A 26,524-nucleotide genomic window follows, 5' to 3' on the forward strand; every position below is an offset into this window, starting at 1 on the left:
CTCCACATCATGTGCCACATTCCAGTCTTCTGTTGGATTTCTGCAACAGTCCTTGAACACATGTTGAGTACAGACAAGAGCAGAGAGATGCCCACGACTCTGACTGAGATGTCCATACACTTCCTGCTCATTCAGACCAGCCTGAAGAACCAGAAGTATCATGGAAGAGATGAGATGGATCAAGAGGAGATCATGGAGTCAGATAAGGAGATTATTCTGAAGCTGGGGAAGCTGGCGTTTGAACATCTGGAGAAGGGTAATCTCATGTTCTATGAAGAAGACCTGAAAGAGTGTGGCATTGATGTCAAAGAAGCCTCAGTGTACTCAGGATTGTGCACACAAATCTTTAAAGAAGAGTCTGTGTTATTTCAGAGAATCGTGTACTGCTTTGTTCATCTGAGCATTCAGGAGTTTCTCTCGGCTGTCTACATTTACCATTGTTACACAACCAAGAACATGGTTGAACTGAAGCCCTTCCTCAAGAGAAAGTCTAGAGCTGCGTCTGAAGAGCTAACCTTGGATGAGCTGCTGAAGAGTGCTGTGGATAAAGCCTTGGAGAGTAAGAATGGACACCTGGACCTTTTTGTCCGCTTCCTTCATGGCATGTCACTGGAGTCCAATAAGAAACTCCTACGAGGTCTGGTGACACAGACAGAAAGCAGTCCAGAGAGCGTCCAGAGAACGATCCGATCCCTTACGGTGATGCAGAGGAAGAACATCTCCCCTGAGAGGTGCATCAATCTCTTCCACTGTCTGATAGAGATGAAAGACCAGTCAGTCCAGGAGGAAATCCGTGAGTATTTGACGTCAGAGGACAGATCCAAAAACCTCTCCCTTGCTCACTGTTCAGCGCTGGCCTACACGCTGCAGATATCAGAGGTGGTTCTGGATGTGTTTGACCTGAAGGAATACAAGACGTCAGAGGAGGGCCGTAGGAGACTGCTCCCTGCTGTAAGAGGCTGCAGGAAAGCTCTGTAAGTAGTCATGTGACTATCCCTCAGACCAAACTTTACTGTACGTGGGAACAACAGTATTTTCATCAGATGAAAACTCTTAAACTATAATACAAACTGATCAGAAACAGTTGTAGCACTGAGCCATGTATGCACAATTAAAACTGATTTAAAAAAAGTTGTTGCGGGCCTCCCTAGTGGCACTGCATCACTACAGATCCTGGTTCGATCCCAGGCTGTGTCGCAGCCGGCCGCGACCTTAGAGACCCATGAGTTAGCGCACAATTGGCCCAGTGTCATCCGGGTTAGGGGAGGGTTTGGCCGGCTGATGGGTCCTTGTCCCATCGCGCTCTAGCGACTCTTGTGGTGGGCTGGGCGTAATGCACGCTGACACGGTTGCCAGTTGTATGGTGTTTCCTCCAACACATTGGTGTGGCTGGCTTCAAGTTTAAGCGAGCAGTGTGTAAGAAGCAATGCAGCTTAGCAGGACGCACGGCTCTCGACCTTCGCCTCTGCCGAGTCCATATGGGAGTTGCAGTGATGGGACAAGACTGTAACTGCCAATTGAATACCACGAAATTGGGAAGAAAAAGGGGTGAAAATAAATACAATTAACAGAAAAAGAAAACAATTAAAATGAAATAAAAATGCTGCATCAAGCCGTGAATCACGTTTTAAGATATGACCAAAATGCAGACAAGGTTGAAGAAACGAAAATGTATTCCTATAACAGGGCAAGGCAAACGACAGGTCAAGGCAGGCAGGGGTCAATAATCCATAGAGGGTGTAAAGGTACAGGATGGCAGGCAGGGTCAGGTCAGGCAGGAATGGTCAAAACCAGGAAACTGGGAAAAAACAGAACTATAGGAAGAACAGGAGCAAGGGAACAGCGCTGGTAGGTCTGACGAACAAAAAGAACTGGCAACAGACAGAGAACACAGGTATAAATACACAGGGGATAATGGGGAAGATGGGCAACAAGCACAGAGACAGGTGAAACAGATCAGGATGTGACACCATGTATGAATGGTGCACACATTAGTCGTGCACTGGTAACTGTGTTAGGAAGGAAAGCTAAACAAACCATTATAATAACCTGTCTGTCATGGTATTTACTCTGTGTTGACAGACTCACTGACTGTGAACTCACGGACACATCCTGTGAAGTGTTGGTCCCAGCTCTCAGTTCAACCTCCTCACACCTGAGGGAGCTGGATCTGAGTAACAATGACCTGAAGGATTCAGGAGTGAAGCTGCTCTCTGTTGGACTGGGGAATCCCCACTGTAAACTGGAGACTCTGAGGTCAGTGTTCTTTTACTTGATCAGCAAGTGATAATTGTTCCATGTGTTGCTAATATAATAATGGGCCTTATTTGAGTGACTTTTATTTAAACTCACAGCCCGTAAAGCTATGTTCATCTTTGATGGTTTGGTGTCTATACCTGACGTTGTGTTTCTCTAATTAAACCTGGAGTCTATACCTGACGTTGTGTTTCTCTAATTAAACCTGGAGTCTATACCTGACATTGTGTAGCTCTAATTAAACCTGGAGTCTATACCTGACATTGTGTAGCTCTAATTTAACCTGGAGTCTATACCTGACATTGTGTAGCTCTAATTAAACCTGGAGTCTATACCTGACATTGTGTATCTCTAATTAAACCTGGAGTCTATACCTGACATTGTGTAGCTCTAATTAAACCTGGAGTCTATACCTGACATTGTGTAGCTCTAATTAAACCTGGAGTCTATACCTGACATTGTGTAGCTCTAATGAAACCTGGAGTCTATATCTGACATTGTGTAGCTCTAATTAAACCTGGAGTCTATACCTGACATTGTGTAGCTCTAATTAAACCTGGAGTCTATATCTGACGTTAAAGTGGATTAAGTATTTACCCCAGCTTTACAATAGTTTGACTGCTCCTGTTATCAGCTTTAAATCAAAATTAGTGGATGGATGTTGGAGACTGGGCCCAGTTTTGGAGGGCTGCAGAAAGGCTCTGTAAATACTAGTGATTATCACACAGATCAAATTACCTTTGTTGTAATCTATCGTGGAATGACACACGTAACATAACTGGTATCGTACTGTCTGTTAACAGACTGGGATGTGACAATTAACGAGAAACCTTTTTACGGTGCACAGATTTTTCATCACTGATCATTTTGGCAAATCAACAAATTCGCAGAAGTTCGCAACTTTCAAATTTAATTTGGGCCATTGACTTGACCGTAACTTGCAGAGGTGGGTGAAGCAGGGCGGTAGCTCCCACTCCTCGTTCTAGAATATTTTTTAACACGTCTCCCCCCAGAACTTAATCAAGCATCTGACGCAATTAGGCTACGTGAGATTTAGTTCTGTGCTTCCGAGATTATCTTTGTGGAAACAGCAATTTCATTGGCTGAATAGATTGTCTATCAGCTGAAAATTCTTGAACAAATTATAATTCGAACTGATGAAGTTGCAGCATCAAGCCATGCATGCACAGTGTTCACATTAGTCATGCACGATAACAGTGTGAGCAGGGAAAGCTAAGCGTAACATAACACCTGTCTGTCATGGTATTTCCTCTGTGTTGACAGACTCGCTGACTGTGAACTCACAGACACATCCTGTGAAGTGTTGGTCTCAGCTCTCAGTTCAACCTCCTCACACCTGAGGGAGCTGGATCTGAGTAACAATGACCTGAAGGATTCAGGAGTGAAGCTGCTCTCTGTTGGACTGTGGAATCCCCACTGTAAACTGGAGACTCTGAGGTCAGTATTCCTGTAGTTGGTCAACAAGTGAGAGCCTTTTATTAGATCCACATACAATGGTTTTATATTAAAATGTTTACTCTGTTTTGACAGACTCACTGGCTGTAAACTCACAGACACGTCCTGTGAAGTGTTGGCCTCAGTTCTCAGTTCAACCTCCTCATACCTGAGAGAGCTGGATCTGAGTAACAATGACCTGAAGGATTCAGGAGTGAAGCTGCTCTCTGCTGGACTGGGGAATCCCCACTGTAAACTGGAGACTCTGAGGTCAGTATTCCTGTTTATAAAGGACTGAAATACACAATTAATTGTAAATCTGACAATCCACTCCCTTTGACTGAGAATAAAGCTGCCACTTTCTTTTCACCGTCAAAAAATAGCAGTTTTAAATCATGTTCAACTCTGCAGGTTGTCGCTCTGTGGAGTCGAAGAGGAAGGCTGTGCATCTCTGGTCTCAGCTCTGAGGTCAAACCACTCACACCTGAAAGAGCTGGACCTGAGTAACAATCGCTCAGGAGACTCAGGAGTCAGACTCCTATCTGCTGGACTGGAGGATCCACACTGCAGACTGGAGAAACTCAAGTATGTCGAGGGTTTGTGTCAATATGTGTTGATGATTGACATACTGTAATAGAGCTTGAGACCACCTGAGTGGAGGGACAGGTACTGGTAGATCAGAGTAGACCACCTGAGTGGAGGGACAGGTACTGGTAGATCAGAGTAGACCACCTGAGTGGAGGGACAGGTACTGGTAGATCAGAGTAGACCACCTGAGTGGACGGACAGGTACTGGTAGATCAGAGTAGACATCCTGAGTGGAGGGACAAGTGTCTGGTAGATCAGAGTAGACCACCTGAGTGGAGGGACAAGTGTCTGGTAGATCAGAGTAGACCACCTGAGTGAGGGGACAAGTGTCTGGTAGATCAGAGTAGACCACCTGAGTGGAGAGACACGTGTCTGGTAGATCAGAGTAGACCACCTGAGTGGAGGGACAAGTGTCTGGTTGTTGATGAGACCTGTGTTAATTTTCTATAGTCTAATGCCTGCTGCAAAAAGTACAACAACACCTCCCCTGTAGTTATATAGGACCCAGCCCACTGTAAGATACAGTCTACAACACCTCCCCTGTAGTTATATAGGACCCAGACCACTATAAGATACACAGTCTACAACACCTCCCCTGTAGTTATATAGGACCCAGCCCACTGTAAGATACACAGTCTACAACACCTCCCCTGTAGTTATATAGGACCCAGCCCACTATAAGATACACAGTCTACAACACCTCCCCTGTAGTTATATAGGACCCAGCCCACTATAAGATACACAGTTTACAACACCTCCCCTGTAGTTATATAGGACCCAGCCCACTGTAAGATACACAGTCTACAACACCTCCCCTGTAGTTATATAGGACCCAGCCCACTATAAGATACACAGTCTACAACACCTCCCCTGTAGTTATATAGGACCCAGCCCACTATAAGATACACAGTCTACAACACCTCCCCTGTAGTTATATAGGACCCAGCCCACTATAAGATACACAGTCTACAACACCTCCCCTGTAGTTATATAGGACCCAGCCCACTATAAGATACACAGTCTACAACACCTCCCCTGTAGTTATATAGGACCCAGCCCACTGTAAGATAAGCAGCGAACGACAAGCAGCGAACGACAACCTACCACCATTAGAGTGAGTGCTATACAGATACCTGCTAAGTTTATGAAACCCAACTTTCATCAAAGCACAATACAAGTTTCTCAGAGTCCCAGACAAAGTTGGAAAGCAGACCCAGTTGTAAACAATTATTTAAGGATTTGGTGATGTCATTCCTTGCAAAACTGTAATCACACCTTCACATGTTATTGAAGTGTTGTGGTTGCAGGTTCATCTGCCTCATCTAATGCCTATTTTTTGGGGATGTTGCTATAGGCCACCAAGTGCTAACAGTCAGTATCTAGATAATGTTTGTGAAATGCTTGATAGAGTATGTGATGTAAACTGTTTCTGAACAAACAAAGTTAAAAAAACTCAAATAAACATCTAGAAAAAGATCAAACCGAGTTTATTCACCCTCTGGGTCAAACAACTGCAAAGACAAAGCATGATTACACAAGCACATACGTATATTTATATCCTCCTACTAGGCGGAGTCAACTCCTTGCACATCTAGACAGCCAATACATCTCTGTTGCTAGGCAGGAACTTAAGTGTTTCCTTAAACTGGTGTAGTCATGGCCCTGCCTGATGCTAGAACCTTTGTGGGAGTTAAAGTGCATGCATGTGAGATTGGACTGTAGTAGGAGGGTCGTTGGGGTGGGCCTCTCTGGCACCCCTCCCAGAGGTATCTTCTCACTTCATCTGTTGACTTGACCTCGAGCTGAATTCCTCACTCCTCCCTAGTTCCGTAGCTGGCCTGCCTTATCAGGAACTGAAAGTGTTGCCTGTTGCCTCCCTCCTTAGGAACAGAATATGAACTTTCTGGACTTCCCCTTGTCTCACTCAGTACCTTTCCATACACCAAATTCTTATCCACCCTTCATTAACCCCAACATATATTCCTTATACATGTAATGTAATCAGTAAGTTCTAGTATGGTAACTTGAATTAGTATATTTTAAAGCTAAAATCCAACAGTCCTTCCTTTTTGAATAGTAACTCCATACTGTGCAATATTATACAAACTTTGAAATTCCTTATAAATGAACAGGAAATAAAACATGATTAATATTCTCAGTTGATTTGTATGTTTACACCTTCGAGACTTATGGCCTCTGACTATGTAATCTTCTTCCATGGCTTTATAATCACACTATACACACACTTACTCCACCCCTCCTTATCTGCCATTACCCCTCCTGTTGTACAGCTGATAATGACATTTCAGCTGAAGCTTTTGACTTTCTCTTCCTCCTTCGGGTTCCTGAGAGAGTGATAGAAAAAGACTTAAAAACTAAAGAAAACACCAAATACGACAAGTGTTAGTTATGCGTTAAGCATAATCATACAGTGTTTTCAGAAAGGTGTTCAGACCCCTTGACTTTTTCCACATTTTGTTACGTTACAGCCTCATTCTAAAATGTATTAAAAAGAAAAAATCCCTGATCAATCTACACACAATACCCCATAATGACATCACAATACCCCATAATGACATCACAATACCCCATAATGACATCACAATACCCCATAATGACATCACAATACCCCATAATGACAAAGCAAAAACACTTTTCGATTTTTTGTTTGTTTATAAAAAATACAATACTGAAATATGACATTTCCATAAGTATTCATACCCATTACTCAGTACTTTGTTGGAGCACCTTTGGCAGCGATTACAGCCTCGAGTCTTCTTGGGTATGACGCTACAAGCTTGGCACACCTGTATTTGGGGAGTTTATCCCATTCTTCTTTGCAGATCCTGCCAAAGCTCTGTCAGGATGGATGGGGAGCGTTGCTGCACAGCAATTTTCAGGTTTCACCAGAGATGTTCGATCAGGTTCAAGTCCGGGCTCTGGCTGGGCCACTCAAGGACATTCAGAGACTTGTCCTGAAGCCACTCCTGCATTGTCTTGGCTGTGTGCTTAGGCTTGTTGGCCTGTTGGAAGGTGAACCTTCACCCCAGTCTGAGGTCCTGAGCACTCTGGAGCAGGTTATCGTCAAGAATCTCTCTGTACTTTGCTCTGTTCATCTTTCCCTCAATCCTAACTAGTCTCCCAAAAAACATCCCCACAACATGATGCTACACCACCATGCTTCACTGTAGAGATGGTGCCAGGTTTCCTCCAGACGTGACACTTGGCATTCAGGCAAAAGAGTTCATTCTTGGTTTCATCAGACCAGAGACCAGAGATCTTGTTTCTCGTGGTCCAAGAGCCTTTGGTGCCTTTTGGCAAACTCCAAACAGGATTTTGTGTGCCTTTCACTGAGGAGTGGCTTCCATCTGGCCACTTGACCTTAAAGGCCTGATTGGAGGAGTGCTGCAGAGATGGTTGTCCTTCTGGAAGTTTCTCCCCTTTCCACAGAGGAACTCTGGAGGTCTGTCAGAGTGACCATAACGTTCTTGGTCACCTCCCTGACCAAGGCCCTTCTCCCCCGATTGCTCAGTTTGGCCGGGCGGCCAGCTCTAGGAAGAGTCTGGTGGTTCCAAACTTCTTCCATTTAAGAATGTTGGAAGCCACTGTGTTCTTGGGGACCTTCAATGCTGCAGCAATTTTTTGGTACCCTTCTCCAGATCTGTGCCTCGAGACAATCCTGTCTCAGAGCTATACAGATCATTCCTTCTACCTCATGGCTTGGTTTTTGGCTCTGACATGCTCTTTCAACTGTGGGACCTTATATAGACAGGTGTGTGCCTTTCCAAACCATGTCCAATCAATTGAATTTACCTCAGATGGACTCCGATCAAGTTGTAGAAACATCTCAAGGATGATCAATGGAAATAGGATGCATCTGAGCTCAATTTCGAGTCTCATAGCAAAGGGTCTGAATACTTATGTAAATAATATTATTTCTGTTTTATATTTCTTATATATATGCAAGAATTTTAAAAACCTGTTTTCGTTTCGTCATTGTGGAGTATTGTGTGTAGATTGACTGAGGAACCTGTTTTCGTTTCGTCATTGTGGAGTATTGTGTGTAGATTGAGGATTTTTATTTATTTAAATCAATTTTAGAAGAAGGCTGTAACGTAATAATATTTTGAAAAAGTGAATGTTTCTGAATACTTTCTGAATGCATGTTTATGTCAAAAACCAAAGTTTGATAACATGACGATTCCAACTCTCCCTTAGCCTGACTCTATACATTTGGGATACTGTTCTGCTGGGGTCCACAAAAATGAAGGCTCTATACTTTTACCCAGACTTTACCCCTCTGGCTGCTGGTTTTCCATGTGTTCAGACGCGATGTCGTCCTCACTTCGCCTCTGTTTTCCCAGACAAACCCTCCCGCCTCCTGAGTCTAGGATGTACAATGCATCTCTGTGGCTAGGCAGGTGGTCTTATCATCCCAGCCAGAGAAAAAGCCAAGATTCCAAAAGCTGGGCCTAAAATAGTTTATCAGAGATCATACAAAAGAGTAACCTGTGACTCTTATGTGGATGATGTTAAACATATTTGTGGGTCTGATGTAATTAATAAGGAGCATCCAGACGCTGCTGCACTTGATGAAATTGCTTCTTCTGATTATTGATAAACATGATTTAAAAAAAATCTAGCAATATTGTTAAACTCCTAGTATTGACAACTTGTATGCAAAGCTACAGAAGATGGTAGCTGACTATATAGCCGCTCCTATCAGTCATATCTTTAACCTGAGCCTAGAGGAAAATGTTTGTCCTGAGGCCTGGTGGGTAGCCAAAGTCATTCCCCTACCCAAGAATGGTAAAGCGTCCTTTACTGGTTCTAACAGCAGACCTATCAGCTTGCTACCAGCTCTTAGCAAACTTTTGGAAAAAATGGTGTTTGACCAAATACAGTGCTACTTCTCTGTAAACAAATTGCCAACAGACAGCATGCTTATAGAAAAAGGCACTCAACACGTACTGAACTGACAAATGACTAATGATTGGAATACATTTATAATAATACGATTGTGGCAGCTGTATTGTTAGATTTCAGTGGAGCCTTTGATATTATTGACCATAACGTATGTCTTAAGGCTTTTCAACCTCTGCCATATCGTGGATTCAGTTCTACAGTATCAAGAACTCAGAGGGTTGCCTTTATTGGAAGCTTCTCTGATGTCAAACATGTACCGCAGGGCAGCTCTCTATGTAACCTTTATAGGCAAGTCAGTTAAGAACAAATTCTTACGTACAATGACAGCCTACCAGAGAACAGTGGGTTAATTGCCTTGTTGTAACGACCTTGTCAGCTCAGGAATTTGATCCAGCAACCTTTTGGTTACAAGCCCAACGCTCTAACCACTAGGCTACCTGCCGCCCCTCTAACCACTAGGCTACCCTGCCGCCCCTCTAACCACTAGGCTACCCTGCCGCTCCTCTAACCACTAGGCTACCTGCCGCTCCTCTAACCACTAGGCTACCTGCCGCCCCTCTAACCACTAGGCTACCTGCCGCTCCTCTAACCACTAGACTACCTGCCGCCCCTCTAACCACTAGGCTACCTGCCGCTCCTCTAACCACTAGACTACCTGCCGCCCCTCTAACCACTAGGCTACCTGCCGCCCCTCTAACCACTAGGCTACCTGCCGCTCCTCTAACCACTAGGCTACCTGCCGCCCCTCTAACCACTAGGCTACCTGCCGCCCCTCTAACCACTAGGCTACCTGCCGCTCCTCTAACCACTAGGCTACCTGCCGCCCCTCTAACCACTAGGCTACCTGCCGCCCCTCTAACCACTAGGCTACCTGCCGCCCCTCTAACCACTAGGCTACCTGCCGCCCCTCTAACCACTAGGCTACCTGCCGCCCCTCTAACCACTAGGCTACCTGCCGCCCCTCTAACCACTAGGCTACCTGCCGCTCTAGGTCCTCTACTCTTTTCTGTTTTTACTAATGACCTGCCACTGGCATTAAACAAGTCCCAGGCCATGTATGCTGATGATACAACCACAGCTAGAGAAATCAACTAGAGGTCGACCGATTATGATTTTACAACGCCGATCCAATTATTGGAGGACCAAAAAAGTCGATGCCGATTAATCAGCCTTTTTTTTGTGTTTCTATTAGCGCTATAAACGTTATTACCACACACCCAGCTAACTAGCGAGCCATTTCACATTGGTTACACCAGCCATTAGGCTGATAGGCTTGAAGTCATAAACAGCGCTGTGCTTGCGAAGAGCTGCTGGCAAAACGCACAAAAGTGCTGTTTGAATGAATGATTACGGGCCTGCTGCTGCTCAGTCAGACTGCTCTATCAAATCAGACTTAATTATAACATAATAACACACAGAAATACGAACAAGCCTTTGGTCATTAATATGGTGGAATCCGAAAACTATCATTTCGAAAATAAAACGTTTATTCTTTTAGTGAAATCCGGAACTGTTCGGTATTTTATCTAACGGGTGGCATCCCCAAGTCTAAATATTCTTGTTACATTGCACAACCTTCAATGTTATGTCATAATTACGTAAAATTCTGGCAAATTAGTTCGCAATGAGCCAGGCAGTCCAAAATGTTGCATATACCCTGACTCTGCGTGCAATGAATGCAAGAGAAATTACACAATTTCACCTGGTTTATATTGCCTGCTAAACTGGATTAGTAGTTATAACTAGTGATTATGATTGATTGTTTTTTATAAGATAAGTTTAATGCTAGCTAGCAACTTACCTTGGCTTCTACTGCATTCACGTAACAGGCAGGCTACTCGTGGAGTGCAATGGTTAGAGCGTTGGGACTAGTTAACTGTACGGTTGCAAGATTGGATCCCCTGAGCTAACAAGGTGAAAATCTGTCGTTCTGGCAGTTAACCCACCGTTCCTAGGCTGTCATTGAGAATAAGAATGTGTTCTTAACTGACTTGCCTGGTTAAATAAAGGTATAATTATACTTTTTTTAAAATCGGAAATCGGCGCCCAAAAATACCGATTTCCGATCGTTATGAAAACTTCAAATCGGCCCTAATTAATTGGCCATTCCGATTAATCAGTCAACCTCTAAAATCAACTCTAAACAAAGAGTTGCAGTCACTTTTGGAATGGGTGGCCAGAAATAAACTGGCCCTGAATATCTCAAAAACTAAGAGCATTGTATTTGGTACAAATCATTCCCTAAGTTCTAGACCTCATCTGAATCTGGTAATGAATAGTGTGACTGTTGAGCAAGTTGAGGAGACTAAATTACTTGGTGTTACCTTAGAATGTAAACTGTCATAGTCAAAACATATAGATTCAATGGTTGTAAAGATGTAAAATTGTAAAGATGGAGAGAGGTCTGTCTCTGACACCACACAAAGCAGACTCTAGTTTTATCTTATCTTGATTATTGTCCAGTCATAGTCAATTGCTGCAAAGAAGGACCTAGTTAAGATGCAGATGGCTCAGAACAGAGCAGCATGTTTTGCTCTTCATTGTACTCGGAGGGCTAATATCAATACTATACATGCCAGTCACTCTTGGGGTTCAGGAAAGACTGACTGCATCACTTCTTGTTTTCTTTTTGTGTGTATTTTTCATTTCACCTTTATTTAACCAGGTAGGCTAGTTGAGAACACCTTTATTTAACCAGGTAGGCTAGTTGAGAACACCTTTATTTAACCAGGTAGGCTAGTTGAGAACACCTTTATTTAACCAGGTAGGCTAGTTGAGAACACCTTTATTTAACCAGGTAGGCTAGTTGAGAACACCTTTATTTAACCAGGTAGGCTAGTTGAGAACAAGTTCTCATTTGCAATTGCGACCTGGCCAAGATAAAGCAAAGCAATTCGACACATACAACAACACAGAGTTACACATGGAGTAAAACAAACATACAGTCAATAATACAGTAGAAAAATAAGTCTATATACAATGTGAGCAAATGAGGTGAGCAAATGAGGTGAGCAAATGAGCAAATGAGTTTTTTTTTTACCTTTATTTTATTAGGCAAGTCAGTTAAGAACAAATTCTTATTTTCAATGACGGCCTAGGAACAGTGGGTTAACTGCCTGTTCAAGGGCAGAACGACAGATTTTGTACCTTTGTACCTTTGTACCTTGTCAGCTCGGGGATTTGAACTTGCAACCTTTCGGTTACTAGTCCAATGCTCTAACCACTAGGCTACACTGCCGCCCCATAAGGGAGGTAAAGGCAAAAAAAGGCCATAGTGGCGAGGTAAATGCAATATAGCAAGTAAAACACTGGAATGGTAGATTTGCAGTGGAGAAATAATGGGGTGCAATGGAGCAAAAATAAATAAATACAGTAGGGGAAGAGGTGATTCCAGCTTCAGAGATTTTTGCAGTTCGTTCCAGTCATTGGCAGCAGAGAACTGGAAGGAAAGGTGGCCAAAGGAGGAATTGGCTTTGGGGGTGGCCAGTGAGATATACCTGCTGGAGCACGTGCTATGAGTGGGTGCTGCTATGGTGACCAGTAAGCTGAGATAAGGCGGGGTTTTACCTAGCAGGGACTTGTAGATGACCTGGAGCCAGTGGGTTTGGCGACGAGTATGAAGCGAGGGCCAACCAACCAGGACGTACAGGTCGCAATGGTGGGTAGTGTATGGGACTTTGGTGACAAAACGGATGGCACTGTGATAGACTGCATCCAGTTTGTTGAGTAGAGTATTGGAGGCTATTTTATAGATGACATCACCGAAGTCGAGGATCAGTAGGATGGTCAGTTTTACGAGGGTATGTTTGGCAGCAAGGGTGAAGGATGCTTTGTTGCGATATAGGAAGCCGATTCTAGATTTAATTTTGGATTGGAGATGTTTGATGTGGGTCTGGAAGGAGAGTTTACAGTCTAATCAGACACCTAGGTATTTGTAGTTGTCCACGTATTCTAAGTCAGAACCGTCCAGAGTAGTGATGTTGGACGGGCGGGCAGGTGCGGGCAGTGATCGGTTGATTAGCATGCATTTAGTTTTACTTGCGTTTAAGAGCAGTTAGAGGCCACGGAAGGAGAGTTGTATGGCATTGAAGCTCGTCTTGAGGTTAGTTAACACAGTGTCCAAAGAGGGGCCAGAAGTTACAGAATGGTGTCGTCTGCGTAGAGGTGTATCAGAGAATCACCAGCAGCAAGAGCAACATCATTGAAGTATACAGAGAAGAGAGTCGGCCCGAGGATGGAACCCTGTGGCACCCCCATAGAGACTGCCAGAGGTCCGGACAACAGGCCCTCCGATTTGACACACTGAACTCTATCAGAGAAGTAGTTGGTGAACCAGGTGAGGCAATCATTTGAGAAACCAAGGCTGTCGAGTCTGCCAATAAGAATGTGGTGATTAACAGAGTCGAAAGCCTTGGCCAGGTTGATGAATACGGCTGCGCAGTAATGTCTCTTATCGATGGCGGTTATGATGTCGTTTAGGACCTTGAGCGTGGCTGAGGTGCACCCATGACCAGCTCTGAAACCAGATTGCATAGCGGAGAAGGTATGGTGGAATCGAAATGGTTGGTAAGCAGTTCTTTAACTTGGCTTTCGAAGATCTTAGAAAGACAGGGTAGGATTGATATAGTTCTGTAGCAGTTTGGGTCTAGAGTGTCACCCCCTTTGAAGTGGGGGATGACCGCAGCAGCTTTCCAATCTTTGGGAATCTCAGGCGATACGAAAGAGAGGTTGAACAGGCTAGTAATAGGGGTTGCCACAATTTCTGCAGATAATTTTAGAAAGAGAGGGTCCAGATTATCTAGTACGGCTGACTTGTAGGGGTCCAGATTTTGCAGCTCTTTCAGAACATCAGCTATCTGGATTTGGGTGAAGGAGAAATGGTGGGGGCTTTGGCGGGTTGCTGTGGAGGGTGCCAGGCAGTTGACCGGGGTAGGGGTAGCCAGGTAGAAAGCATGGCCAGCCTTAGAGAAATGCTTATTCAAATTTTCAATTATAGTGGATTTATCGGTGGTGACAGTGTTTCCTAGCCTCAGAGCAGTGGGCAGCTGGGAGGAGGTGCTCTTATTCTCCATGGACTTTACAGTGTCCCAGAACTTTTTTGAGTTAGTACTACAGGATGCAAATTTCAGTTTGAAAAAGCTAGCCTTAGCTTTCCTAACTGTCTGTGTATATTTGTTCCTAACTTCCCTGAAAAGTTGCATATCACGGGGGCTATTCGATGCTAATGCAGAACGCCACAGGATGTTTTTGTGCTGGTCAAGGGCAGACAGGTCTGGAGTGAACCAGGGACTATATCTATTCCTAGTTATACATTTTTTGAATGGGGCATGCTTATTTAAGATGGTGAGGAAGGCACTTTTAAAGAATAACCAGGTATCATCTACTGACGGATGAGGTCAATGTTATTCCAGGATACCCCGGCCAGGTCGATTAGAAAAGCCTGCTCGCAGAAGTGTTTTAGGGAGCGTTTGACAGTGATGAGGGGTGGTCGACAACAGTGAGAGACTTGTTTTTGGAAAGGTGAATTTTTAGAAGTAGAGGCTCAAATTGTTTGGGTACAGACTTGGATAGTAATACAGAACTCTGCAGGCTGTCTTTGCAGTATATTGCAACACCGCCCCCTTTGGCAGTTCTATCTTGGCGGAAAATGTTATAGTTAGCGATGGAGTTTTCAGGGTTTTTGGTGGTTTTCCTAAGCCAGGATTCAGACACGGCTAAGACATCCGGGTTGGCAGAGTGTGCTGAAGCAGTGAGTAAAACAAACTAATGGAGTAGGCTTCTAATGTTAACATGCATGAAACCAAGGCTTTTACGGTTACAGAAGTCAACAAATGAGAGCACCTGGGGAGTGGTGCTAGGCACTGCAGGACCTGAATTAACCTCTACATCACCAGAGGAACAGAGGAGAAGTAGGATAAGGGTACGGCTAAAGACTATACGAACTGGCCATCTAGCACGTTCGGAACAGGGAGTAAAAGGAGCAGGTTTCTGGGCTCGATAGCATAGATTCAAGGCATAATGTACAGACAAAGGCAAGGTAGGATGTGAGTACATTGGAGGTAAACCTAGGCATTGAGTAATGATGAGAGAGATATAGTCTCTATAGACGTTTAAACCAGGTGATGTCATCGCATATGTAGGAGGTGGAACAACATGGTTGGTTAAGGCATATTGAGCAGGGCTAGAGGCTCTACAGTGAAATAAAACAGTAATCACTAACCAGGACAGTAATGGACGAGGCATATTGATATTAGAGAGAGGCATGCGTAGCCAAGTGAACATATGGGTCCAGTGAGTGGTTGGGCTGACTGGGGACACGGCGATGGATGACATGGATGTGTAACTGATAGACACTACATGTTAATGTTTTAAATGTATGGCTACTGTACAAAAATATAAACGCAACATGTAAAATGTTGGTCCCATGTTTCATGAGCTGAAATAAAAAATCCCAGAAAATGTCCATACAAACTATAAGATTATTTCTCACAAATGTTGTGCACAAGTTTGTTCATATCTCTGTTAGTGAGTATTTCTCCTCAGCCTGCTTCAGTTCAGCTGCCAAAGTTTGCTAGGCGAACCGAATGAGTTAAAGACATTTGCTTGAAAAACATATTTTGCCTCAAACTAGTCAGAATTAATCTAAAATAACTCAAGAAATCCGCCATTAATTTTTGCGGAGGAGATCTTACTCACGCAATTTTACATCTAACTAAGATGTTTGGTGCAGTATTTCTCAATGACCTAATATCAACAAAGACTTTAATGAAGAATTCCTACAGTTGACCAATCATGGATGAAGGGGAGTAGACTTTGGCTCCCAAACATCGGCTGGCCTCAAACAAAAAAAATGAATGTGTCCGAACAGCTAAAAAAAAACTTACCAAAGTCCAAAACAAAAACAAATCACAAAATATTGGTATAATATATGCACAAACTCTTCTGAACTGTTTCGGCTGGGAAGCAGACGCCTTAATGGGAATCCAAATAAAATGTCTGCCTGTGTGTTCGCGTGCGTTTGTGTGTGTGTGTACATTTACTGTCTGTTCTTCCTATATTGTGAAATATTGTGCAGTGTACATTTACTGTCTACTTCTGCTTCCCTTACAGTGTGGAACCTGGTGGAGTGTACACAATCAAACCTTGGCCTAGAAAATGTGAGTGTTGACTGCTATGAAGAATTAGCCTGTTAATACTTATTTCAAGTTGACTCAAATAAATATAATGTTTCATAGCTTGCTTGATAAGTGAGCTATGTATCTGTGGTTACACACTGACAGGACTGTTGGGGTTTTATTTTGTGTGGGTGGGTGGGTGGGTGGGTGGGTGGGTGGGTGGGTGTGTGGGTGGTGGGTGGGTGGGTGGGTGGGTGGGTGGTGGGTGGGTGGGTGGTGGGTGGGTGGGTGGGTGGGTGGGTGGGTGTGTGGGTGGGTGGGTGGGTGGGTGGTGGGTGGTGGGTGGGTGGGTGGGTGGGTGGGTGGGTGGGTGGGTGGGTGGGTGGGTGGGTGGGTGGTGGGTGGGTGGGTGGGTGGTGGGTGGGTGGGTGGTGGGTGGGTGGGTGGTGGGTGGGTGGGTGGGTGGGTGGGTGGGTGGGTGGGTGGGTGGGTGGGTGGGTGGGTGGGTGGGTGGGTGGTGGGTGGGTGGGTGGGTGGGTGGGTGGGTGGGTGGGTGGGTGGTGGGTGGGTGGTGGGTGGGTGGTGGGTGGTGGGTGGGTGGGTGGGTGGGTGGGTGGGTGGTGGGTGGGTGGGTGGGTGGGTGGGTGGGATATATGACCATAGACTATATGTCTTCAGAATGTAGTCATACCCCTTGACTTATTCCACATTTTGTTATGCCTCAGTCTGAATTCTAAATTTTATCTCACCCATCTACACACAATATCCCATAATAACCTACTTTACATAAGTATTCACACCCCTGAGTCAATACTTTGTAGAAGCATATTTTGGCAGAGTCTTTCTGGGTACATTTTTAAGAGTTTACCACACCTGGATTGTGCAACATTTACCCAGTATTCCTTTCAACGCTCTTCGAACTCTGTCAAGTTGGTTGTTGATCATTGCGAGAAAACATTTTCTGGTCTTGCCATAGATTTAACCAAAAACTGTAACTCCGCCACCAGAAACATTCATTGTATTCTTGGTAAGCAAGTCCAGTGTATATTTGGCCTTGTGTTTTAGGTTATTGTCCTGCTGAAAGGATAATTATTCTCCCAGTGTCTGGTGGAAAGCAGACTGAACCAGATTTTCCTCTAGGATTTTGCCTGTGCTTAGCTCAGTTCAGTTTATTTTATCCTGAAAAACTCCCCAGTCCTTAACGATTACAAGCAGAACCATTACATGATGCAGCCACCACCATGCTTGAATATGGAGAGTGGTACTCAATAATGTGTTTTATTGGATTTGCCACAAACATAACATTTTATATTCAAGACATAAAGTTAATTGCTTTGCCACAATTTTCACAGTATTACTTTAGCTACTTTTTGCAAACAGGACGCATGTTTTGGAGTATCTTTATTCTGTACAGGCTTCCTTCTTTTCACTCTGTCAATTAGGTTAGTATTGTAGGGTAACTACAATGTTGTTGATCCATCCTCAGTTTTCTCCTATCACAGCCATTAAACTCTGTAACTGTTTTAAAGTCACCATTGGCCTCATGGTGAAATCCCTGAGCGGTTTCCTTTCTCTCCAGTAACTGAGTTAGGAAGGATGCCTGTATCTTTATAGTGACTGGGTGTATTGATACACCATCGAAAGTGTAATTAATAACTTCACCATGCTCAAAGGGATATTCAATGTCTGTTTTCACTTTAGTTTTTTTTACCTATCTAGCAATAGGTGCCCTTCTTTGCGAGGCATTGGAAAACCTCTTTGGTCTTTGTGGTTGAATTTGTGTTTGAAATTCACTGCCCGACTGAGGGACCTTACAGATAATTGTATGTTTGGGGTACAGAGATGAGGTAGTCTTTCAAAAATCATGCTAAACACAATTATTGTACACAGAGTGAGTCCATGCAACTTATTATGTGACTTGTTAAGCAAATTGTTACTAATTTGGGCTTTGCCATAACAAAGGGCTTGAATACTTATTGACTCAAGACATTTCAGTTTCCATTGAATTCATTTGTAAACATTTGGTAAAACATTGACATTATGTTGTATTGTGCCATTGGCAAAAAAAAAAAGCAATATAATCCATTTTCAGGCTGTATCACAATAAAATGTGGGGAAAGTCAAGGGTTGTGAATACTTTCTGAAGATACTGATCATTCAACAAGTCTTAAATTACCTTTTTATATGAAGACGATGAACTATATATTGTGTCTTGGTGTCCCCCATCAGATGCCTGCGATCTCACACTGGACCCAAACACAGTAAACCAACAGCTCTCTCTGTCTGAGGAGAACAGAAAGGTGACACGTAGGAGAGAGAAGCAGCCGTATCCTGATCACCCAGAGAGATTTGAGATCTGGAAACAGGTGCTGTGTAGAGAGGGTCTGACTGGACGCTGTTACTGGGAGGTAGAGTGGAGTGGGAGAGGGGCTTACATAGCAGTGACATACAAAGGAATCAGCAGGAGAGGAAAGAGTACAGACTGTCTGATTGGATTAAATGACAAGTCCTGGAGTCTGCAATGCTCTGACCAACATTACACGGCCTGGCACAATCATAAACCCACTTCCATAGAAGCCCCCTCATCCAGCTTCCACAGAGTAGGAGTGTATCTGGACTGGCCAGCCGGCACTCTGTCCTTCTACAGAGTCTCCTCTGACACACTGACCCACCTGCACACATTCACCTCCACATTCACTGAGCCACTCTATCCAGGGTTTAGGTTTTACTGTGACACCTCAGTGTCCCTGTGTCAGGTGTAGGGCTGACCCCATTTAGTCTACTGGTCGATCGTTTGGTCGATAAGCTGTTGGTCAGCCGAGATTTATTTAGTCAAGCAGTGGCAAATATATATCAAAATGTTATGGCACGTGAGACAGCTGTTTGATTCACACCTGTCTGAGTGGACTTATCCATTGTGGATGTTGCAGGGTTGGAACACCAGTTTATTTCACCTTTATTTAGCCAGTTAGGCCAGTTGAGAACAAGTTCTCATTTACAACAGTGACCTGGCCAAGATAAAGCAAAGCAGTGAGACACAACAACACAGTTACACATAAACAAACACAGTCAATAACACAATAGAAACATCTATGTACAGTGTGTGCAAATGTAGAAGAGTAAGGAGGTAAGGCAATAAATAGGACTTAAGAGGCAAAATAATTACAATTTAGCATTAACACTGGAGTGATAGATGTGCAGATGATGATGTGCAAGTAGAGATACTGGGGTGCAAAAGAGCAAGAGGGGAAGTGTAACGGCTGTTGTTGGTGGAAGAAGGTGAGGACCAAGGTGCAGCGTGGTACGTGTCCATATTTGCTCAAATTAACATGGAAATGACAAAATAACAAAGAGAAACAACCGAGGAGACTCTGGCAGCGCTGGGCAGGAGGAAGGCTCTGGCAGCTCAGGGCAGACTGGAGACTCTGGCAGCGCTGGGCAGGAGGAAGGCTCTGGCAGCTCAGGGCAGACTGGAGACTCTGGCAGCGCTGGGCAGGAGGAAGGCTCTGGCAGCTCAGGGCAGACTGGAGACTCTGGCAGCGCTGGGCAGGAGGAAGGCTCTGGCAGCTCAGGGCAGACTGGAGACTCTGGCAGCGCTGGGCAGGAGGAAGGCTCTGGCAGCTCAGGGCAGACTGGAGACTCTGGCAGCGCTGGGCAGGAGGAAGGCTCTGGCAGCTCAGGGCAGACTGGAGACTCTGGCAGCGCTGGGCAGGAGGAAGGCTCTGGCAGCTCAGGGCAGACTGGAGACTCTGGCAGCGCTGGGCAGGAGGATGGCTCTGGCAGCTCAGGGCAGACTGGAGACTCTGGCAGCGCTGGGCAGGAGGAAGGCTCTGGCAGCTCAGGGCAGACTGGAGACTCTGGCAGCGCTGGGCAGGAGGAAGGCTCTGGCAGCTCAGGGCAGACTGGAGACTCTGGCAGCGCTGGGCAGGAGGATGGCTCTGGCAGCTCAGGGCAGACTGGAGACTCTGGCAGCGCTGGGCAGGAGGAAGGCTCTGGCAGCGCTGGACAGGCGGGAGCACCTGTAGAAAGGAGACGGAGAGACATTCTGGTGCGGGGGGCTGCCACCGGAGGGCTGGTGCGTGGAGGTGGCACCGGATAGACCGGACCGTGAAGGCGCACTGGAGGTCTTGAGCACCGAGCCTGCCCAACCTTACCTGGTTGAATGCTCCCCGTAGCCAGGCCAGTGCGGCGAGGTGGAATAGCCCGCACTGGGCTGTGCTGACGAACCGGGGACACCATTGTTAAGGGAATTTTTATCAATAATGACTAATTATGTATACATTTCAATCAGGACTGACTAATCAGAATACTATTATGTTATTGTATATGTATGAATTTTCTTTCTTAATCCTAGTACTGAATATGTGTAAATATGTGTAAATATAATCAAGAATTAGAACAATGACTGTCTGTTCCTTGGTAGAAATGAATGAACTATATCTTCAGACTGGCTAGAATGCTTATCTACACAAGAAGACCTTGGCTCGGTCATAAATTATATTAAATTGGTAGGGAGATGATGTGGGAAGGCTTGAGATACTGCCTTTGTACCAGGGTGGGAGAAGAGACGGGACAGTTCGAAAACTAATGACGTCATTTTCAGTTTATAACCTGTGGTAAACTGTATCGTGTTCAGTACTCTCGTGAATAAACTCTGCTGTTTGACTTTAAGACTGGGCTGGTGGGTGTTTCTGTAACGGCCGTTGTTGGTGGAAGAATGTGAGGACCAAGGTGCAGCTCTGTACGTGTCCATATTTATTAAAATGAACACGAAAATAACAAAATAACAAGAGAAACAACCGAAAACAGTTCTGTCTGGTGCAGACACACAACAGAAAACAAACACCCACAAAACACAGGTGGAAAAAGGCTACCTAAGTATGATTCTCAATCAGAGACAACTAACGACACCTGCCTCTGATTGAGAACCATACCAGGCCAAACTCAAAAACCAACATAGAAAAACAAACATAGACTGCCCACCCCAACTCACGCACTGACCATACTAAAATAAAAACAAAGGAACTAAGGTCAGAACGTGACAGGAAGTAATAATATGGGGATGAGGTAGTTGGGTGTGCTATTTAAAGATTGGCTGTGTACAGGTACAGTGATTGGTAAACTGCTCTGACAGCTGGTGCTTAAAGTTAGAGAGGAAGATATAAGACTCCAGCTTCAGTGATTTTTGCAATTCGTTCCAGTCATTGGCAGCAGAGAACTGGAAGGAAAGGCGGCCAAAGAAAGTGTTGGATTAGGGGATGACCAGTGAAATATACCTTCTGGAGCGTGTGCTACGGGTGGGTGTTGCTATGGTGTCCAGTGAGCTGAGATAAGGCGGAGCTTTATCTAGCAGAGACTTAGATGACCTGGAGCCAGTGGGCTTGGCGACGAGTATGAAGCGAGGGCCAGCCAACGAGATCATACAGGTCGCAGTGGTGGGTAGTATTTGGGGCTTTGGTGACAAAACGGATGGCACTGTGATAGACTACATCCAGTTTTCTGAGTAGAGTGTTGGAAGCTATTTTGTAAATGACATTGCCGAAGTCAAGGAGCGGTAGGATAGTCAGTTTTACGAGGGACTGTTTGGCAGAATGAGTGAAGGAGGCTTTGTTGCGAAATAGGAAGCCGATTCTAGATTTAATGTTGGATTGGAGATGCTTAATGTGAGTCTGGAAGGAGAGTTTACAGTCTAACCAGACACCTAGGTATTTGTAATTGTCCACATATTGTCACGTTTGATCCTGCTCTTCCCTTCCCCTGGCGCTTGAGGGCGCCAGATTACCCTGCATCACACGTCCATTCATCACGTCCATTCATCACTCACACCTGCCTTCCCTCGTCACTTGCATCAGCATTATTGGACTCACCTGGACTCTATTATCTCCTGTTAATTTCCTTTGTTAAAACCATGCCACGGCGTAATTGTAAGAGTATATAAGTAATATACAATGGAAAGCTTAGATCCCCACTCTTTTTTTAACTAAGGCCAAAACTGCTTTCAAACATGTTTCCCCTGTGATTCCCTTAAGGATTGTTGTGTGTTGACTGCTTGCATACTGACCTACAAAGGCAAAGAGCAGTAACTAGCAAACAGCAAAACTGAAGATAAAAATGGCTTTAATGTGACGATGCACTGATGTATTATCTTATTATGAAGTCATATTTTAAACATATCACCCATGACCACTGATCTGACCTACGACCCCTAAAATACTGATACTGCACTCTGCCTTTGTATGAATTTAAACAGCTGTATGGGCAATACAAAGCAAAGAAATGTAAATGTGTTGATCCAACATTGTGTTGTTTTTATGTTTGATGGAAACAGTTTGAGTTCTAACTACATTCAACTGTATTTAATGGTGTTTTGTAGTTGTGTTGTCATGTTTTACTGATGTATTGTAGTAACCCCCAACTGTATTAATGGTGTTTTGTAGTTGTGTTGTCATGTTTTACTGATGTATTGTAGTAACCCCCAACTGTATTAATGGTGTTTTGTAGTTGTGTTGTCATGTTTTACTGATGTATTGTAGTAACCCCCAACTGTATTAATGGTGTTTTGTAGTTGTGTTTTCATGTTTGAATGTTTCAACCCAATTTAACCCAATTGAACACTGGGAGATCCTGGAGCGGCGCCTGAGGCAGTATATTCCACCACCATCAACAAAACCAAGTTTCTTGTGGAGGAATGATGTCGCATCCCTCCAATAGAGTTCCAGACACTTGTAGAATGTATTTCAAGGCGTATCTACACCAAGGAGCATTGTTCTGGCGGCTCATGGTGGCAAATCGCCCTGTTAAGACACTGTGTTTACTCTATTTTGGCAGTTACCTGTAGGGGTATGTCGCTCATCACTGCAATCCATCTGTTGTTGTACTTTATGCTGGTCTACATTGACATAGATCTGTTGTTGTACTTTATGCTGGTCTACATTGACATAGATCTGTTCTTGTACTTTATGCTGGTCTACATTGACATAGATCTGTTCTTGTACTTTATGCTGGTCTACATTGACATAGATCTGTTGTTGTACTTTATGCTGGTCTACATTGACATAGATCTGTTCTTGTACTTTATGCTGGTCATGTCTCTTACATACATTCCTTGTGAGAGAGAGAGGGAGAGAGAGAGAGAGAGAGAGACAGAGAGAGAGAGAGAGAGAGAGAGAGAGAGAGAACAGGCAGAACCTGATATGTAAATTAGATGAGAAAACAAAAGTATCTTTCGATGACCGAATGATCATTCCAGACTGCTTCTGTTGAGATAAATGTAAGGTAAGACGATTGTTATGGGTATTAATATAGTTGATGATATTGTTGTGTGTATTCATATAGGTGATGGTATTGTTATGTTTATTCATATAGGTTATGATATTGTTATGGGTATTCATATAGGTGATGGTATTGTTGTGTGTATTCATATAGTTGATGATATTGTTATGGGTATTCATATAGGTGATGACATTGTTATGGGTATTCATATAGTTGATGACATTGTTATGGGTATTCATATAGTTTATATTTTTGGTAGACAGAGTGTTATAATAGTCCTACTCTCATTAAAATGTATTTGATGTAAATTAGATGGGGGAGGGATTGGTTCCGTGCCCATTTGTGTTCTCCAGGGTGATCTCTTACTGTATCATAGGCCTATCTTCTTGTCTTCTCAAAACAGGCTTAAAACACAACAAACAACAAACAATAATTTTCTCTTTCTAATCTACTGTTAACTATTTTCACTCAGGAAGGTATTTTGTGTGAAAGAGAGACAATTAAATATTGTGGAAAGACTAACAGCAACTTACACTTCCTCAAAACCGGTTGTGTGTATTCATTGGAGTTCACCGTAGCAAAACGTTTGGCAACTTAAACCGTTTAGGTCACATTCTACGGTGTTTGGAGCAAATCGTTTCTGCTTTGTTGCAAAACTTGTGGCTGCGGTGTAAACTAATGAATACGACCCAGGTAGTGGCCTACGACTCGGTTGTTGATGCCTGCCTAATGCTGAAACCAGGAACGTAACCTGAGAGGTGTACTATGATGCAAGCTAGATATACAGGTTTTCTAAAGTTAGCCAGCTTCAGTTAGCTTCACATTCCAGCTCAAAGCCTCATCCATAGGAGTGTACAGAGCGCTAGTCATCAGGAAGGTGCTCTCAGCAGAAGGGGAAATATATAATGACTTGACAGTTTAATCATACAAAATGGCGCTAACTGGACGTGAGCATGTCAAATTCAATCAGTGGAGGCTGCTGAGGGGAGGACTTTCCACCTATTCAACTCCAGCCATTACCACAAGCCCGTCCTCCCCAATTAAGGTGCCACCAACCTCCTGTGAATATATCAATATTCATTCATCCTAATTCTACATTTGATTAATGTATGATAAATGTAATTGTATCATAGTTCTACTACAGTGTAGTGATCTATACAACTTCCAACGTGTGTTTACTGTGAACACTGAGGCTGTGCCTGCCTCAGTTACAGTTTTAACAGAGACCAAGAAGGCTATTTGATCACAACGTAGGCCTACCAGAGTGGCCTACCAGAGTGGCCTACCAGAGTGGCCTACCAGAGTGGCCTACCAGAGTGGCCTACCAGAGTGGCCTACCAGAGTGGCCTACCAGAGTGGCCTACCAGAGTGGCCTACCAGAGTGGCCTACCAGAGTGGTCTACCAGAGTGGCCTACCAGAGTGGTCTACCAGAGTGGCCTACCAGAGTGGCCTACCAGAGTGGCCTACCAGAGTGGCCTACCAGAGTGGCCTACCAGAGTGGCCTACCAGAGTGGCCTACCAGAGTGGCCTACCAGAGTGGTCTACCAGAGTGGCCTACCATCAAAAACAATGTAAAAAAGGCATCCAATAACATTTAACATGGAAATAGATGTTCTATCATTCAGTCTGCAGTAGCAGCCAATGTGTGGTGTTCAATGTAAGTCTTCATTCCATGAGAAAAACCATGCAGAGCTTCACATGAACCTGTTGATCTACTTGTCCTTCACACAAGGAGGTGACTGAAAATGTTGTTGTGTTTGATGCAAGAAGACACTTTACTAAATAAAACGCATCATTATTCCCACACCATTATTACAGAGAATCAGACACATTATGCGACCCTCTGCCCATTGGCTGCTTAGTTTATTCAAGCATGTTTCAAAATACGACACTGCCAAGCGTGTGCAAAGCTGTCATCAAGGCAAAGGGCGGCTACTTTGAAGAATCTCAAATATAAAATATATTTACTACATGATTCCATATGTGTTATTTCATGGTTTTGATGTCTTCACTATTATTCTACAATGTAGGAAATTGTACAAATAAAGAACAACCCTTGAATGAGTAGGTGTGTTCAAACATTTGACTGGTACTGTATGTGGCTAATATTGCACTGATACGATCACAATTCCCACAGTGAAGGGAACCGTTGATGGTGATAACTAACGGTGAAAACTCTAGAAAGTTCAGCGAAGTTCAATCTCGTGTTTTTCTGCGCACTCTGATATTTCCTCTGGGGCTGCGAGCCTGCGCACGGGCTCAGCTTAGAGGGAACGATGGTCACAATACCAACCAAGTAACCCTGTTGGGGCCAATGAATGAATGCATATGGTGATTGCCTTTCACACGATCAACCCGGGTTTGATTCCCTGCCCTGCTGTTCGCTACATTGGTGTCAGAATGGAATGGTGTCTGTAAGGTCATCAGAACGCACGGCCTGGACGTGTGAGGGGGCTGAGTAGGTGTCTTCCTGTTCGGAGGGGGCAGAGTGAGCCACATTACAATTCCCACCATGTGGGTTAACCCTATTGGTGCGATGCCTTTCCCACCATCGACCTGGGTTCGCTTCCGTCCCCTGCTGTTTGCTACTCTATTGATATCATAGGCTTCCTGACACCCGTTGAATAAAGCAACACTAGAATATGAGTAAAGGATTTTAGGATAATATCAGTAAGTGTTGATTTAGAGTTGTCTTCTGGGTTCAGCCTTCTAGCTGCCTTCATTAATTGGCTGAAATGTAACAACTGACATGTCCTCAGAGTTGGGAGATAACCACTCCTAGTTTAAATCACCATGGCAACCATGTCATTATTTCCCCAGAGCAACAAAGGTGATCTAGAGACGCAACCTTTGTAGAATCACAATCACCTTTATTCACCTAGTACATTAAAACATACATATGTAGAAAATC

General features: G+C 44.1%; 1 protein-coding gene across 5 annotated transcripts in view; it reads left to right on the forward strand.

The window, feature by feature from the left end:
- Positions 1 to 19,194, forward strand: part of LOC109877332 (NACHT, LRR and PYD domains-containing protein 12-like) — a 43,818-nt gene extending 24,624 nt beyond the window's left edge. For 4 of the 5 annotated variants that reach the window (XM_031814082.1, XM_031814083.1, XM_031814086.1 and 1 more), the window contains 7 exons: positions 1 to 974; positions 2,083 to 2,256; positions 3,541 to 3,714; positions 3,808 to 3,981; positions 4,123 to 4,296; positions 16,336 to 16,382; positions 18,570 to 19,194. The exon at positions 1 to 974 is cut by the window's left edge and continues 827 nt beyond it. In XM_031814082.1, coding sequence (XP_031669942.1) covers positions 1 to 974; positions 2,083 to 2,256; positions 3,541 to 3,714; positions 3,808 to 3,981; positions 4,123 to 4,296; positions 16,336 to 16,382; positions 18,570 to 19,102 — 2,250 coding nt within the window. In that variant the 3' untranslated portion in view covers positions 19,103 to 19,194. The remainder of the gene's footprint in view (positions 975 to 2,082; positions 2,257 to 3,540; positions 3,715 to 3,807; positions 3,982 to 4,122; positions 4,297 to 16,335; positions 16,383 to 18,569) is intronic. The other variant, XM_031814087.1, reaches the window with a different exon arrangement.
- Positions 19,195 to 26,524: the final 7,330 nt, after the last annotated feature.

This window comes from Oncorhynchus kisutch, unplaced genomic scaffold, assembly GCF_002021735.2.
Source record: "Oncorhynchus kisutch isolate 150728-3 unplaced genomic scaffold, Okis_V2 Okis06b-Okis10b_hom, whole genome shotgun sequence".
In the NCBI taxonomy this organism is placed as follows: Eukaryota; Metazoa; Chordata; class Actinopteri; order Salmoniformes; family Salmonidae; genus Oncorhynchus; species Oncorhynchus kisutch.